Source organism: Oncorhynchus mykiss, chromosome 30 (assembly GCF_013265735.2).
Source record: "Oncorhynchus mykiss isolate Arlee chromosome 30, USDA_OmykA_1.1, whole genome shotgun sequence".
Lineage (NCBI taxonomy): Eukaryota > Metazoa > Chordata > Actinopteri > Salmoniformes > Salmonidae > Oncorhynchus > Oncorhynchus mykiss.
The window spans coordinates 7,748,705-7,765,302 of NC_050570.1; the positions used below are offsets into that span (position 1 = coordinate 7,748,705).

Below are 16,598 nucleotides of genomic sequence, written 5' to 3' on the forward strand. Positions count from 1 at the left end.
TTATCTCATCACGTCTACAGATACGCCCTGTTTTTGTTTGCTTGGAAATGTTGATACTGGATACTGTTATCTGAAGAAACTGTGTAATCTAGCATTTTATAGCGGCTAAGAAATGTATTGCCATCGATTGGAAGGTTGGTTATCCTCCCACAATGTCGCAATGGATGTATCACTAGGTTTGATTCATTACAAGATTGTGGGTATACTGGATGTATCACTAGGTTTGATTCATTACAAGATTGTGGGTATACTGGATGTATCACTAGGTTTGATTCATTACAAGATTGTGGGTATACTGGATGTATCACTAGGTTTGATTCATTACAAGATTGTGGGTATACTGGATGTATCACTAGGTTTGATTCATTACAAGATTGTGGGTATACTGGATGTATCACTAGGTTTGATTCATTACAAGATTGTGGGTATACTGGATGTATCACTAGGTTTGATTCATTACAAGATTGTGGGTATACTGGATGTATCACTAGGTTTGATTCATTACAAGATTGTGGGTATACTGGATGTATCACTAGGTTTGATTCATTACAAGATTGTGGGTATACTGGGAAACTTTCATAAGGTCTGGGTGCCTTATATGGAATACTATACGACAAAACTGGACTGTATTGAAAACATTAGATTTTTGTTGTTGTCAAGCAGTCTGATTTGGGGGATTATGGCTCAGATGCATAAGGCACATCTCTCTCCAGAATGGACTCTCTCCTGCCATTTTGTGGGTATTTATTGTTTCATAACTTCATTGTTTTCTATGTCTAAAACTTTCCCATTAGAAATATCACCAGTTGTAGACTATATGTAACACTTTAATTCTAACAGGTTTCATTTAGAATCTGCAATGTTTATTTGGTTATGGTAATTTCAGTAAGTTTTCTATCGTTCTCGTTGTCGGAGTGGACATGTGTTTTGCAGAAATCACAACCTACAGTACGTTACACTTGTGAGAAACACGTTTTTGTTTATTGCCTTCCGTTTTGTCAATTTATTAATCGTCTTTTGTTTGAAAAATCTCCTGTCAATGTTGAGTAAGGACGCGCACACAGTATGACTAGTCGACCTGACACCTTAGCTTGTCACTGATGTTCTAACTAACCCCAGAACCACAGGAGAATTTATGTTCAGACTAACCCCAGAACCACAGGAGAATTGATGTTCTAACTAACCCCAGAACCACAGGATAATTGATGTTCTAACTAACCCCAGAACCACAGGAGAATTGATGTTCTAACTAACCCCAGAACCACAGGATAATTGATGTTCTAACTAACCCCAGAACACCCCAGAACCACAGGAGAATTGATGTTCTAACTAACCCCAGAACCACAGGAGAAGCACATATATTTCTACCCTCCTACTAGGAGGAGTCACCTCCTTGCATATCTACATAGCCAACACATCTCTGTTGCTAGTCAGGAACTTACATTGGTTCCTCTCACTGGTGTAGTCATGGCCCCGCTTCCTGCTGGAATCTTTGTGGGCATGAAAGTACATGTGTCTAATAGGAATGTTCCTTCTCACTTCATCTGACCTGACCTTATGCCAAATTCCTCACTGAAGCCAGACTGTTGCCCTTTGCCTCCCTCCATATGATCCATGTGATTTAGCAATACCATGTTCGACAGAATGTAAACTCCCTGTATCCCCCATTGTCTCACTCAGTAACTTTCCATGCTCCTAGTTATTATCCAATCTCCATTGACCCCAAAATATAGTTTGAGTTTTAAAAAAACATTTTTTTACAGGGACAAGTGCACATTAATCAACATTTAAGTAAAGTAATCAATACGTTCTAGTATAGTGTCATCAGAATAAGTGTATTTCAAACTAGAATCCAACAAACTGAACCATTGGAGAATTGATGTTCTAACTAACCCCAGAACCACAGGAGAATTGATGTTCTAACTAACCCCAGAACCACAGGAGAATTGATGTTCTAACTAACCCCAGAACCACAGGAGAATTGATGTTCTAACTAACCCCAGAACACCCCAGAACCACAGGAGAATTGATGTTCTAACTTACCCCAGAACACTCCAGAACCACAGGAGAATTGATGTTCTAACTAACCCCAGAACACTCCAGAACCACAGGAGAATTGATGTTCTAACTTACCCCAGAACCACAGGAGAATTTATGTTCTAACTTAGCCTCCCGGGTGGCGCAGTGGTTAAGGGCGCTTTACTGCAGCGCCAGCTGTGCCATCAGAGACTCTGGGTTCGCGACCGGGAGGTCCGTGGGGCGACGCACAATTGGCCTAGCGTCGTCTGGGTTAGGGAGGGCTTGGCCGGTAGGGATGTCCTTGTCTCATCGCGCACCAGCGACTCCTGTGGCGGGCCGGGCGCAGTGCGCGCTAACCAAGGTTGCCAGGTGAACAGTGTTAAGAACGCTGGCTTCCGGGTTGGATGCTTCCGGGTTGGATGCGCGCTGTGTTAAGAAGCACTGCTTCTTCTTCCGCGCATCCAACCCGGAAGCCAGCCGCACCAATGTGTCGGAGGAAACACCGTTCACCTGGCAACCTTGGTTAGCGCGCACTGCGCCCGGCCCGCCACAGGAGTCGCTGGTGCGCGATGAGACAAGGACATCCCTACCAGCCAAGCCCTCCCTAACCCAGACGACGCTAGGCCAAGCCCTCCCATGACTTTCAACCTTCGTCTCTCCCGAGCCCGTACGGAGACAAGATAGTAGCTACTAAAACAATTGGATACCACGAAATTGGGGAGAAAAGAGAGACCCTTAATGAAAACCTGCTCAGGACCTCAGACTGGGGTGAACATTCACCTTCCAACAGGACAAGGATCCTAAGCACACTGGATCCTTATCCTGCAATGCAGTGGCTTCGGGGCAAGTCTCTGAATGTCCTTGAGGGGCCCAGCCAGAGCCCCGACTTGAACCCGATGTAACATCTCTGGGGAGACTTGAAAATAGCTGTGCATCAACGCTCCCCATCCAACCTGACAGAGCTTGAGAGGATCTGCAGAGAAGAATGGGAGAAACTCCCCAAGTACAGGTGTGCCAAGCTTGTAGCGTCATACCCAAGAAGACTGTAATCGCTGCCAAAGGTGCTTCAACAAAGTACTGAGTAAAGAAAGGGTCTGAATACTTATGTAAATGTGATATTTAAGTTTTTGATTTTTTTATACATTTGCAAACATTTAGAAAAAAACTGTTTTTGCTTTGTCATTATGGAGTGTTGTGTGTATTGTTTGTAGATTGATGAGGGGGAAAAAACAATTTAATACATTTTAGAAAAGGCTTTAACGTTGCAAAATGTGGAAAAAGTCAAGGTGTCTGAATACTTTCCAAATGCACTGTACAAGGTAAAGAAACCAATATGTCATTGTTGTAAATTGGGTGATCTATTCTTTTAACAGACTTGTCATTATATGAACAGGTACAGTCAGGTTCTAGAATTTCACCAGTTCTGATTCTATGTTGGTTTGTATGTACAGTATAATATAGAATGCCAGGCTTGGGCCGGGAATAGGAAGTAGTCTATAAGAGTTCCTTGGGGATTTTAGAGTGCGCCTACTTTGGGCTCTAGTGGTCTTAGTTCAGCATCAATCACTTTAGATGTGCGAGTGCCAGAGGGAGGGAGAGAGAGAGAAAGCGAGAATAAGACTGGGCTTGTGTGTGTCACTCTAATCTAAGAGTCATATGTTCATCATTACAGCAGTTTAACAGTACATGCTATCGTAATGTTATATGAAGAATAAATTGACGCTACAAACGAATCATCAGCAATGATGGTGACAAACCATAGAAACAGTGTCACCACTCCTCACCTTTTCTGTTTCTCTGTCTCTACCCTGTCTCTCCTCTGTCCCTCCCATGTCTCTCCCCTGTCTCTCTCCTGTCCCTCCCCTGTCCCTCCCCTGTACCTCCCCTGTCTCTCCTCTGTCTCTCCCCTGTCTCTCCCCTGTCCCTCCCCTGTCCCTCCCCTGCCTCCCCGCTGTCCCTCCCCTGCCTCTCCCCTGTCTCTCCCCTGTCCCTCCCCTGCCTCTCCCCTGTCCCTCCCCTGTACCTCCCCTGCCTCTCCTCTGTCTCCCCTCTGTCTCTCCCCTGTCTCTCCCCTGTCCCTCCCCTGCCTCTCCCCTGTCCCTCCCCTGTACCTCCCCTGCCTCTCCTCTGTCTCCCCTCTGTCTCTCCTCTGTCTCTCCCCTGTCCCTCCCCTGTCCCTCCCCTGCCTCCCCGCTGTCCCTCCCCTGCCTCTCCCCTGTCTCTCCCCTGTCCCTCCCCTGCCTCTCCCCTGTCCCTCCCCTGTACCTCCCCTGCCTCTCCTCTGTCTCCCCTCTGTCTCTCCTCTGTCTCTCCCCTGTCCCTCCCCTGTCCCTCCCCTGTCCCTCCCCTGCCTCTCCCCTGTCCCTCCCCTGCCTCTCCCCTGTCTCTCCTCTGTCTCTCCTCTGTCCCTCCCTGTCCCTCCCCTGCCTCTCCCCTGCCTCCCCCTGCCTCTCCCCTGTCCCTCCCCTGTCCCTCCCCTGCCTCTCCCCTGTCTCTCCTCTCTCCCTCCTCTACAGGCTGCAACTGATTGATGACCTGACGTATGAAGATGTCAAGAAATGCTACAGGGGCTCGGTGAGTTGTTTTTACTGTGTCCAGATTCCACTGTTTTGTTATGGTGTTTCTACCCACTGGAATGTTGCTTCGGTTCCCTGGGAAACATGAAGTGATGATGTATGTCGGTTCCCTGGGAAACATGAAGTGATGATGTATGTCGGTTCCCTGGGAAACATGAAGTGATGATGTATGTCGGTTCCCTGGGAAACATGAAGTGATGATGTATGTCGGTTCCCTGGGAAACATGAAGTGATGATGTATGTCGGTTCCCTGGGAAACATGAAGTGATGATGTGTGTCGGTTCCCTGGGAAACATGAAGTGATGATGTATGAATGTTACGTCGGTTCCCTGGGAAACATGAAGTTCTTGTTATATATTGTATGCAGGTCATATAGGTACGAGTTTTAGGATGTTTATTATTATGTGAGGTTGTCTAGTCAAAGCTTCACCTACCGACACAGAGTCAACAGTAGGTGACAACTTGAGCTCTGAATGGATCACATCGTATGACTTATGATTTAAATAGCCTTCTACCAGACTTATACACACACACACACACACACACACACACACACACACACACACACAGGGCTATTTATCACATGGAAATCACCCACAGACGTACCCAGAAAAGGAACTACTGTCTCTGTCTAGCCTCCATTATAACAAGTTTATCATTTTAAAAGGCTAACTGATCATTAGAAAAACCTTTTCAATTATGTAAGCACAGCTGACAAATCAAGTCAAATGTATTTATATAGCCCTTCGTACATCAGCTGATATCTCAAAGTGCTGTACAGAAACCCAGTCTAAAACCCCAAACAGCAAGCAATGCAGGTGTAGAAGCACGGTGGCTAGGAAAAACTCCCTAGAAAGGCCAAAACCTAGGAAGAAACCTAGAGACGAACCAGGCTATGAGGGGTGGCCAGTCCTCTTCTGGCTGTGCCGGGTGGAGATTATAACAGAACATGGCCAAGATGTTCAAATGTTCATTAATGACCAGCATGGTCGAATAATAATAAGGCAGAACAGTTGAAACTGGAGCAGCAGCACGGCCAGGTGGACTGGGGACAGCAAGGAGTCATCATGTCAGGACAACTGTTGTCCTGATTAAAGAAGTTATACAACTGGCTTTCTTTAGACTAGTTGAGTATCTGGAGCATCCGCATTTGCGGGTTTGATTAGAGGCTCAAAATGGCCAGAAACAAATAACTTTCTTCTAGTGTCTAGCCACAGAGTTTCTTAACCCAGAGGCGCATCATCGCAAGACTTCCTGAAACGCTTGCGAAACAGACCAAGTAGACCAGGCCAGAGTTTGGTGTTTGAGGAATCAGTGAGAGAAGTGAAAAATGATTCTTTAGTTGTTAATTCGATCGAAATCTAAAGGCCCAACGTAGATCGGAACCAAAATGTCTGAAGTGGAACATGTTATTACTACAACCTCGTGAAAGTGACAACCTGATATGATTTCATTTTTTGTCAAAAACAACGTTATATCGAAAGAGTGGCTTTGATTTGACAAGAGACGACCGTTAGCCCTGATGACGTGTTTCTACTCGCTTAGCTAGCCAACATCGCCATGACATCGCCGACAAGTGTGATCTGGAATTTCTATTGGAGAAGCCGTTTTGGCCAATCTTCATTTCATACTGTACTGTCTTTGGTCGAGCCTCAATTATAACCCAGGCTGAGACACAGAGGGGAAGGGATTGTCTGTCACACCACTACAGATGACAGAGAAGGGAAGGGAGCACTGTTAGATGTTACTCAGGAAGAGATCAGGTCACAAAACAGTGTCACACGGGAAGTGTGTCTGAGTTAGAACACAACACAGTGTGACACAGGAAGTGTGTCTGAGTTAGAACACAACACAGTGTGACACGGGAAGTGTGTCTGAGTTGGAACACAACACAGAGTGACACAGGAAGTGTGTCTGAGTTAGAACACAACACAGTGTGACACAGGAAGTGTGTCTGATTTGGAACACAACACAGTGTGACAGGATTCTGTTTGGGAGAAGTAAAACAGTGAGTGAACATTTTCTGAAAGGAACCTCACCCACCTCTCCTGTCTCACCCTATCCCCCCCTTGTCTCCCCCATCTTACCCCTGTCTCCCCCATCTTACCCCTGTCTCCCCCTTGTCTCCTCTATCTTATTCCTGTCTCCCCCTTGTCTCCTCCATCTTATTCCTGTCTCCCCCTGTCTCACCCTTGTCTCCTCCATCTTATTCCTGTCTCCCCCTGTCTCACCCCTGTCTCCCCCTTGTCTCTTCCATCTTATTCCTGTCTCCCCCCTGTCTCCCCCTGTCTCCTCCATCTTATTCCTGTCTCCCCTCTGTCTCCCCCTGTCTCCTCCATCTTATTCCTGTCTCCCCCATCTTATTCCTGTCTCCCCTCTGTCTCACCCCTGTCTCCCCCTTGTCTCTTCCATCTTATTCCTGTCTCCCCCTGTCTCACCCTTGTCTCCTCCATCTTATTCCTGTCTCCCCCTGTCTCACCCTTGTCTCCTCCCTCTTATTCCTGTCTCCCCCCTGTCTCCCCCTGTCTCACCCTTGTCTCCTCCCTCTTATTCCTGTCTCCCCCCTGTCTCCCCCTGTCTCCTCCATCTTATTCCTGTCTCCCCCTGTCTCACCCTTGTCTCCTCCCTCTTATTCCTGTCTCCCCCTGTCTCCTCCATCTTATTCCTGTCTCCCCCTGTCTCACCCTTGTCTCCTCCCTCTTATTCCTGTCTCCCCCTGTCTCACCCTTGTCTCCTCCCTCTTATTCCTGTCTCCCCCTGTCTCACCCTTGTCTCCTCCCTCTTATTCCTGTCTCCCCCTGTCTCACCCTTGTCTCCTCCCTCTTATTCCTCTCACCCTTGTCTCCTCCCTCTTATTCCTGTCTCCCCCTGTCTCACCCTTGTCTCCTCCCTCTTATTCCTGTCTCCCCCTGTCTCACCCTTGTCTCCTCCCTCTTATTCCTGTCTCCCCCTGTCTCACCCTTGTCTCCTCCATCTTATTCCTGTCTCCCCCTGTCTCCTCCATCTTATTCCTGTCTCCCCCATCTTATTCCCATCTCCCCCGTCTCACCCCTGTCTCCTCCATCTTATTCCTGTCTCCCCCCTGTCTCACCCCGTCTCCTCCATCGTACCCCTGTCTCCCCCTTGTCTCACCCTCTCTCACCCCCGTCTCCTCCATCGTACCCCTGTCCCCCCGTCTTACCCGTCTCCCCCTAACAGACCGTCAGCAAATACAACTCCCAGTACCACAAGCTGTTCCAGAGCGTCCCCAAGGAGGAGATCCTTATGAAAGGTAGGTCAGGGAGACCATCTATTCCTCTTACACTGATCCAATATCCAATACCACTGTCTGTCTATGATGCAACAAGCTCTCAACAAGTCTCATGTCAGAATTAGACGCCGTGCTTCTCAAACGTCAAATTTTGAAGGTGTTCCAAACATCACATTTCGAAATGTCTTGTTACTGTACATGTCTGTATCGTTCAAGATTAAGTTTAGGCATTCATTCTGAATTCTTAAGGTTAGCCATTAACTCAGAATAGTTAAGGTAAGGGTTAAGGTTTGGGATAGGCTTAAATTTATTTTTTATTTTATTTTTACTTCGTATCGTTTGCTTTGAACATGCAACCTTTGGAATGAGAGGCAGATGCTTTTGCCTGTCCACCATCCCCGTAAACAAAACCCAAGCCTACTTAAAGGTAACAGCGCTCACTGTTGCCCCTAGTGGCTGGTTTCCACATCATCTCCTGACGTACTCAGACATGGATGGACGTTGAATACCGACTTGTATCACAGGTGACCTGGCTGCCCGTGGTCTAGTGGTAACACACCCGGTTTAGAAAGGTCACCCCTCTTCTGACGACCAGGGGTTCAATTCCCAGCTCCAACCCTTCACTCTGTTTCTCCCACCTATGTATCACCTCTGTTATGCCATACCTATTTCAAAATATATTAGAAAAAAGTTATGCATGTCATTTTCAGTGATTTGTTCATTTAATTTTTACCAAAATAATGTAACCTTAACATGTTCCTCAAAATCATTCATTAAGTTTAACAAAAAGAGAGACAATAAACAGATTGATTTTTTTTTTTTTTTTTTGAATTTTACCCCTTTTTTCTCCCCAATTTCGTGGTATCCAGTTGTTTTAGTAGCTACTTACTTGTCTCATCGCTACAACTCCCGTACGGGCTCGGGAGAGACGAAGGTTGAAAGTCATGCGCCCTCCAATACACAACCAAACCAAGCCGCACTGCTTCTTAACACAGCGCGCATCCAACCCGGAAGCCAGCCGCACCAATGCGCCGGAGGAAACACCGTGCACCTGGCAACCTTGGTTAGCGTACACTGCACCTGGCCTGCCACGGGAGTCGCTGGTGCGCGATGAGACAAGGATATCCCTACCGGCCAAACCCTCCCTTAACCCGGACGACGCTAGGCCGATTGTGCGTCGCCCCACAGACCTCCCGGTCGTGGCCAGTTACGACAGAGTCTGGGCGCAAACCCAGAGTCTCTGGTGGCACAGCTGGCACAGCAGTACAGCGCCCTTAACCACTGCGCCACCCGGGAGGCCCTAGTTCTTTGGTTTTAATCTCCTTGCATTTCCTATCTTGCCACGTGACTCTGTTTTTAGAGGATTGTGGGTAACTTCATGATTCTTTCACACAACATTGTATACATGTCTGAAGAAAGAAGAGTATATTTCTATATTAGGATTAGGCAGCGTGTCGTGCCATGAGTCGTAATGGGATCGTGATAAACAGACATCAAAACCATAAGGCTGATTGACGTTCAATGAGCACAGCACCCATTTCCCCCCATGTATGATTGTCAGTGGAAAGTGCAAAGGCCTCATTTCCTGCAGGTCAACATCCAGTTACCGCTGGTACTTTGAGCACTGTGCTTGACAATGCCTTCCAAATCGGTATAGAACGGCAAATTATCAAATACACTGTTAACATTAAGACACCAGACAAAGGTATCTAATTCTGCACTAGACAGGACTCAAAATCATCATCATAATGATGTTTAGAAGCTTTAGAGAGAGGAAACTACACCAAAAGAGAAGGTATATAATTCTGCACTAGACAGGACTCAATTTTTTTTGGGGGTGTTTTCAACCTTTTCTGCTAATGTTCCCAGTCCACTTGATTAAGTGGTGTTACGTATTTCCAAACATCTCAGGAGGATGTGTTTCAATAATAAGTTAAGGTTTTCGCTCCTTCAAGTTGGTGGCAGCTCAGTTGCCATTCGTTTTGGGTGTTACAAAGCACTTCATTTTAACAGTGTACTGTCTATGAGCCAATATCCATACTAGCACACTACTGAACTTAGAATGCTTCATACTAATTGGTGGACCATCTGGCTTGGATGTGAATGTGTGCAGCACATTTGTGTAGTGTGAAGAAAACAGTCCAAGTCGAAACATTTTGATTTAGGGGTGTTAATCTGCACTTAGTTTGAATAGAGAGTTTGCTCCACTCCAATGTGCAGAGGTTGATTGTACAGTACACTAAGCTAGGTCCTGTATAGCTACAATACAATAATTGAGATGTATTCATATTTAATTCCTACTTTTATGGACATTAAAACCACGCCAAACTTGCTAGTCACTAAAACGCATTTAAAAAGTTAGGCTACACATCAATTTGGACATGTGATTTGAGCCTGACTCAATCAATTCCCCCCTTTTTTTTCAAATCCCTTTCAGGAGTCTGTTGGGAGCAGGAGGCATCACAGCTTTCAGGCTTCAGTGTTCAGGCTTCAGTGTTCAGGCTTCACAACTCTCAGGCTTCAGCGTAGGCTTGGGCGAAATACCGTTTATACCGCATACCAGGGTATTTCGAAATGCACTATATACTCTATATATCAGCCACACCCGTTGTTGACAGGTGTATAAAATCGAGCACACAGCCATGCAATCTCCATAGACAAACATTGGCAGTAGAAGGGCCCGTACTGAAGAGCTTAGTGACTTTCATCATAGCACCGTCATAGGATGCCACCTTTCCAACAAGTCAGGTCGTCAAATTTCTGCCCTGCTAGAGCTGCCCTGGTCAACTGTAAGTGCTGTTATTGTGAAGTGGAAACGTCTAGGAACAACAACGGCTCAGTCGTGAAGTGGTAGACCACACAAGCTCACAGAACGGCACCGCTGAGTGCTGAAGCGTGTAGCGCGTACAATCATCTGTCCTGGGTTGCAACACTCACTACCGAGTTCCAAACTTCCTCTGGAAGCAACATCAGCACAATAACTGTGAGTCGGGAGCTTCATGAAATGGGTTTCCATGGCCGAGCAGCCGCACACAAGCCTGAGATCACCATGTGCAATGCCAAGTGTCGGCTGGAGTGGTGTAAAGCAGTGGAAACGCGTTCTCTGAAGTGATGAATCACCTCCATCTCCCTCCATCTTCCTTAATCCCTCTTTAATTCTCTCTTTCTCTTTTGTTACCCCCCTCTCTCTCCATCCCTCCCTCTCACTCTCCACCAGTCTGGGCAACCCTGTACCAGCCTGCTACATTTAGCTAGAAATGAGTCATTATGACACACATCATCTTTTTGCCATTTTAGGCTGTTTTTGTTTTGGTTATGACTCATAGCTCGTGTCTTGTGACGTTGCTTCATAATCTGTGGTAGAATAGAATTATATAATATATATATATATATATAATAGTAGAATAGAATTGAGTTTATTTGTTTTTTGGTCATTTTATAATTTGTTGTTTGGGTGTCTAAAGATCTATTTGTTAGTATGTGTATGCCCTGAAGAAAATATTTTAGGGATTATGAAAATGACATACTGATATTGTAAATTGAGTTATGTTTTTATATTTTAAATGGAAATCACCACCCATCAACAGTGTTCATATCCCTTTCCTTCCGTGTGTAGGTTTGAAGCCAACTCGTATACAGTGAGTGTACAAAACATTAGGAACACCTTCCTAGTATTGTTGCAACCCCTTTTGTCCTCAGAACAGCCTCAATTCGTCGGGGCATGGACTCAACAAGGTGTCAAGTATTCCACGGGGCTGCTGGAACATGTCGACTCCAATGTTTCCCACAGCTGTGTCAAGTTGGCTTGATGTCCTTTGGGTGGTGGACCATTCTTGATACAGAGGGAAACTGTTGAGCGTGAAAAACCCAGTAGCGTTGCAGTTCTTGACACACTCAAACCGATGTGCCTGGGACCTACTACCATATCCTGTTCAAAGGCACAAATATGTTGTCTTGCCCATTCGCCTTCTGAATGGCACATATACACAATTCATGTCTCAATTGCCTTAACGTTTTAAAATCCATCTTTATCTTGTCTCCTCCCCATTAATCTACACTGATTTAAAGTGGATTTAACAGGTGACATCAATAAGGGATAATAGCTTTCACCTGGTCAGTCTATGTCATGTGAATCCACTCAGCCATGTGTTGTATTCCCGAGGCTAGTCTCCAGCTCTGAGCATCCTCCCTCTGGTGTGTTGAATGAAATAGATCAGTATTATAATGCATCTCTTATGGTATTCCCAATCTTATGGTGTCTTTTTCCCATTCCCAGTGTATTCCTGTGCTCTCCTCCGAGACATCCTACTTCAGGGCCGCCTCTACATCTCCCGCAACTGGCTGTGTTTCTATGCCAACCTCTTTGGGAAGGACATCAAGGTGAGTGGTGATGTTCCAGTGGGAATTGCAACTGCCCTCGGCCTTGACACAAAATGGCTGCTTTCTTCTAACAATGAAAAGAGGGAGTAGACTTTATCATCGAGTACAACACTGTCGGTATGATCATTTCAGTTGATAAACAGGTTTTCTTTCTGGACTTGATCTCCATGTTTTCCATTGACTCATTCCAAGATAAATGGATGTCTGTCATCTCTGTTCAATTGCTGAATGTTTCTCTCTTTGAATAGAGAATCAAGATGTCTGATGCAGCCTCGGCACTTAACAACCTGAACGCAAAAGACATTCAAATGAATCTCACTGCATTCAGGTTTTCTCTTTATTGTATAGTACACTCTTAGAATGAAAGGTGCTACCTAGAACCTAAAAGGGTTCACCTAAGGGGACATCCGTATAACCCTTTTAATGTCAAGTTGAGCTGGGAATGTTGTTTCACAAGGGAAATGTTCAACGTGAAATATGCCGTGTGTTTGATGCAGGTATTCAAATACAGTACAATAAAGTGACGTGGGAGCCAGGTTATTCATTGAACAGCAAACTGTTTTACGAGATTTTGACTTCATTTACAGTTAGGGAATTCAGTTGAGACCCAATTTCCTTATTTACAAATCATTACTTTCATGATACCTGGGAATACAACATAAAAGGGAGGAGCAAAGTGAAATTAAGGTCTGAATAATAAAATCGTTGGTCACATACACAGTCAAGTGTTAAAAAGTTTTCAAGAGGAAAGGATATTTGGAACCAATTGACTTATTTCAAATGTGCATCCAGATCAAAGTCTAGACCTATGCTTTTCAATGACACAATATTGGTGTTGTGCTGCTATGAATAACATAATTATATTGAATTGACAACTACCTAACATGAGAATGGTTACTCTATTCTCATGGTCTTCCTGACCAATGGTCTTCGTGACCAATCGTATTCCTGACCAATCGTCTTCCTAACCAATCATATTCCTGACCAATGGTCTTCCTGACCAATAACCAGCCAGTCAATTGAAGTGTCTGAAGAGAAAGCACATGCAGTGTCAACTGACCCTGAAACCCCGGCTAGTTGTCACTCACCGTGTGTTACACTCCGGCTTGACTAAACATTTATTTGTTCCTTTTTTTCACTCTTGTTTGTTTTGAGCCGTTCTGCTCCCTCTTTCTTTACATGGGAACAAAGTCTCAGGGTTCTGGGCTTTAGCACAAATGTGACATGGCTAACGTGTCCTGTGCCCTACGCCAGGCTAATGTTAACGTTACTGTGTCTCAATGTGTCACTAACAACGTTACTGTGTCTCAATGTGTAACTAACAATGTTACTGTGTCTCAATGTGTAACTAACAATGTTACTGTGTCTCAATGTGTCACTAACAACGTTACTGTGTCTCAATGTGTAACTAACAATGTTACTGTGTAACTAACAATGTTACTGTGTCTCAATGTGTAACTAACAATGTTACTGTGTCTCAATGTGTAACTAACAATGTTACTGTGTAACCAACAACGTTACTGTGTCTCAATGTGTAACTAACAACGTTACTGTGTCTCAATGTGTAACTAACAATGTTACTGTGTCTCAATGTGTAACTAACAACGTTACTGTGTCTCAATGTGTAACTAACAATGTTACTGTGTCTCAATGTGTAACTAACAATGTTACTGTGTAACTAACAATGTTACTGTGTAACTAACAACGTTACTGTGTCTCAATGTGTAACTAACAACGTTACTGTGTCTCAATGTGTAACTAACAATGTTACTGTGTCTCAATGTGTAACTAACAACGTTACTGTGTCTCAATGTGTAACTAACAATGTTACTGTGTCTCAATGTGTCACTAACAATGTTACTGTGTCTCAATGTGTCACTAACAATGTTACTGTGTCTCAATGTGTAACTAACAATGTTACTGTGTCTCAATGTGTCACTAACAATGTTACTGGGTCTCAATGTGTCACTAACAATGTTACTGGGTCTCAATGTGTAACTAACAATGTTACTGCGTCTCACTAAGGGAATGAAGGGATTCTATGAGCTGCAGCTGGTGACCATGTTGCTGCATTTCCTTTACAGGTGGCCATTCCAGTGGTGTCATTACGGCTGGTGAAGAAGCACAGGACGGCAGGCCTGGTTCCCAACGGGTTGGCCATCACCGTGGACACCAGCCAGAAGGTACGCTACAGTACACAACAGTGTAGTACAAAGCAGTACAATGCAATAAGGCTATACCACTCACAGACAGTTAATACTACATACAGCTAGCATACAGATAGCAGACAGCTAGCACACAGATAGCAGACAGCTAGCATACAGATAGCAGACAGCTAGCATACTGTAGGTGCTTATCTGCAGACACCAAAGTGGTAGGGAGGTTGTTTCAGGGCCAGTCCTGTTTGACTTTAACTTATCTTAGTCTTGCCAAACAAGGGAAAGCAAAGATGTAGCATTGCAGAATGCAAACAGTCAGGCTGACAGCCAGGCTACCAACAAGGTAGTTAGGCTAACAACCAGGTAGGCAGGATATCAACCAGATAGCCAAGCTAACAAACAGGAAGCCAAGCTAACAAACAGGAAGCCATGCTAACAAACAGGAAGCCATGCTAACAAACAGGAAGCCATGCTAACAACTAGGTAGCCAGGTTAATAACCAGGAAGCCAGGCTAACAACCAGGAAGCGTAGGCTAACAACCAGGAAGCTTAGGCTAACAACCAGGAAGCCATGCTAACAACCAGGAAGCCATGCTAACAAACAGGAAGCCATGCTAACAACCAGGAAGCGTAGGCTAACAACCAGGTAGGCAGGCTAACAACCAGGAAGCGTAGGCTAACAACCAGGTAGGCAGGCTAACAAGGAAGCTAGACTAACAACCAGGTAGGCAGGCTAACAACCAGGTAGCCGGGCTAACAACAAGGCTAACAACCAGATCATCAGATAGTCAGCCTAATGAAGCTAACAGCCACACTCAACAACATGAAATAGCGTGTTTGAGAACACCTGAACCAAACAGAATGTAACCTAGTCAGCACATGTGGTAGCACACGTGGTAGCACACGTGGTAGCACACGCGGAGCGTTAATGTCAGTCACAACTTCAAATGAAGCAATCCTCCCGGGGGTCCAAAGGTAGAGGATCCACGCTGATTTTTTGACTTGTTCAGTCTGAGGCAAGTCTGCTAGCGCAGCCACACAGCTCACATACTGTATAGTTGGTTCTCAACAGACACTGCTTTGAGTTGAGAACATACGACATCAGGGTAAAGGTCAAATGTCAGATCCACGTTGACCTTCCAGTTCTTCAGAGGTGTTTGAGTAGTCTCCTTGTAAAGGAATGAACAAGGATCAGGCTGTTAGTGTTTAATTTGGAATGTTAACCCATTGAGTCACACCACGACGCTGGTGAGATTTGGACTTCTAAACGCCCTTTAAACATTGTGTGTTTGAGCATCCAATAAATAGGTCTGAACCGCAACTCACAGTGATTCAGGGATAATCTCTATAGCCATCCAGCTAATTTACGAGCAACTGGCTAAATAAAAAGACAGGATCTTTTCTCTACTGAGATGTTGGAGTTTGTTTCCCGGTGCTTGACATAGGAGCTCAGCCAAAACAACATGAAGTACAAAGGCTGCATCTCCATCACGAATCTCCCCATTTGCCCCCCCCCAGCAAAATTAGTCTACATTTAAGGCTATTGTTTATTTGTGTATTTCACACTACGTTGAAGTAAAAATGCTTGTATGGATGTCAACCCCAATACATGTTCATGTCATCAATCAACTGCATTACAGGTAAAAACTACTTTGACAACCACCTCTGATTTTTGGATGCTAGCTATGCCGCCAGTTTATACGAACAGGAGTTAGCATTTAACAGTCACTTCTAAACCTGAAAAGGAAAAACTTCTAAATGTTATGCAACGAAAACAGCCAAATATATCCAAATCGTGTTTTTAGTGACCATATTGTGGGCCTGTTACAATACATTGATCATGACGGATTTGATAAATATCCACATTGTTAGATCAGATTTGTTGAATGTGTGCCAATGCAGCGTCCTTCTATTCCCCACAGTCTTCATTCCATTGACCTCTTTACTACATCAATCCCCATTACCTCCCCGATCTCTTTCCAGAAGTTCAAACAAATGTTTGTGTCTTTGAAATCCCTACACGAGGTATCATAAAGATGTCTTTTATTAGTGAACTTGTTCTGATAGCATGTCGTCAAAGTTCTCCATGTTTGTTGTCAAGGAAGTGAGTTTGTGTTTATACAGGATGTATTTTCCGTCAACCAAAGTTTGGGAGGCACATAGCTTTGCCATTCAGAGCTCGATTTGGCCTCCGGAGACTCCTGTGGCGGGCCG

The 16,598-nt window shown here is 44.8% G+C and overlaps 1 protein-coding gene across 3 annotated transcripts in view; it reads left to right on the top strand.

The window, feature by feature from the left end:
* LOC110521237 (GRAM domain-containing protein 2A) overlaps window positions 1–16,598 on the top strand; it is a 52,812-nt gene that overhangs the window by 21,921 nt on the left and 14,293 nt on the right. For all 3 annotated transcript variants that reach the window (XM_036968805.1, XM_036968803.1, XM_036968804.1), the window contains exons 3-6: window positions 4,536–4,593; window positions 7,794–7,866; window positions 12,122–12,225; window positions 14,310–14,408. In XM_036968805.1, coding sequence (XP_036824700.1) covers window positions 4,536–4,593; window positions 7,794–7,866; window positions 12,122–12,225; window positions 14,310–14,408 — 334 coding nt within the window. The remainder of the gene's footprint in view (window positions 1–4,535; window positions 4,594–7,793; window positions 7,867–12,121; window positions 12,226–14,309; window positions 14,409–16,598) is intronic.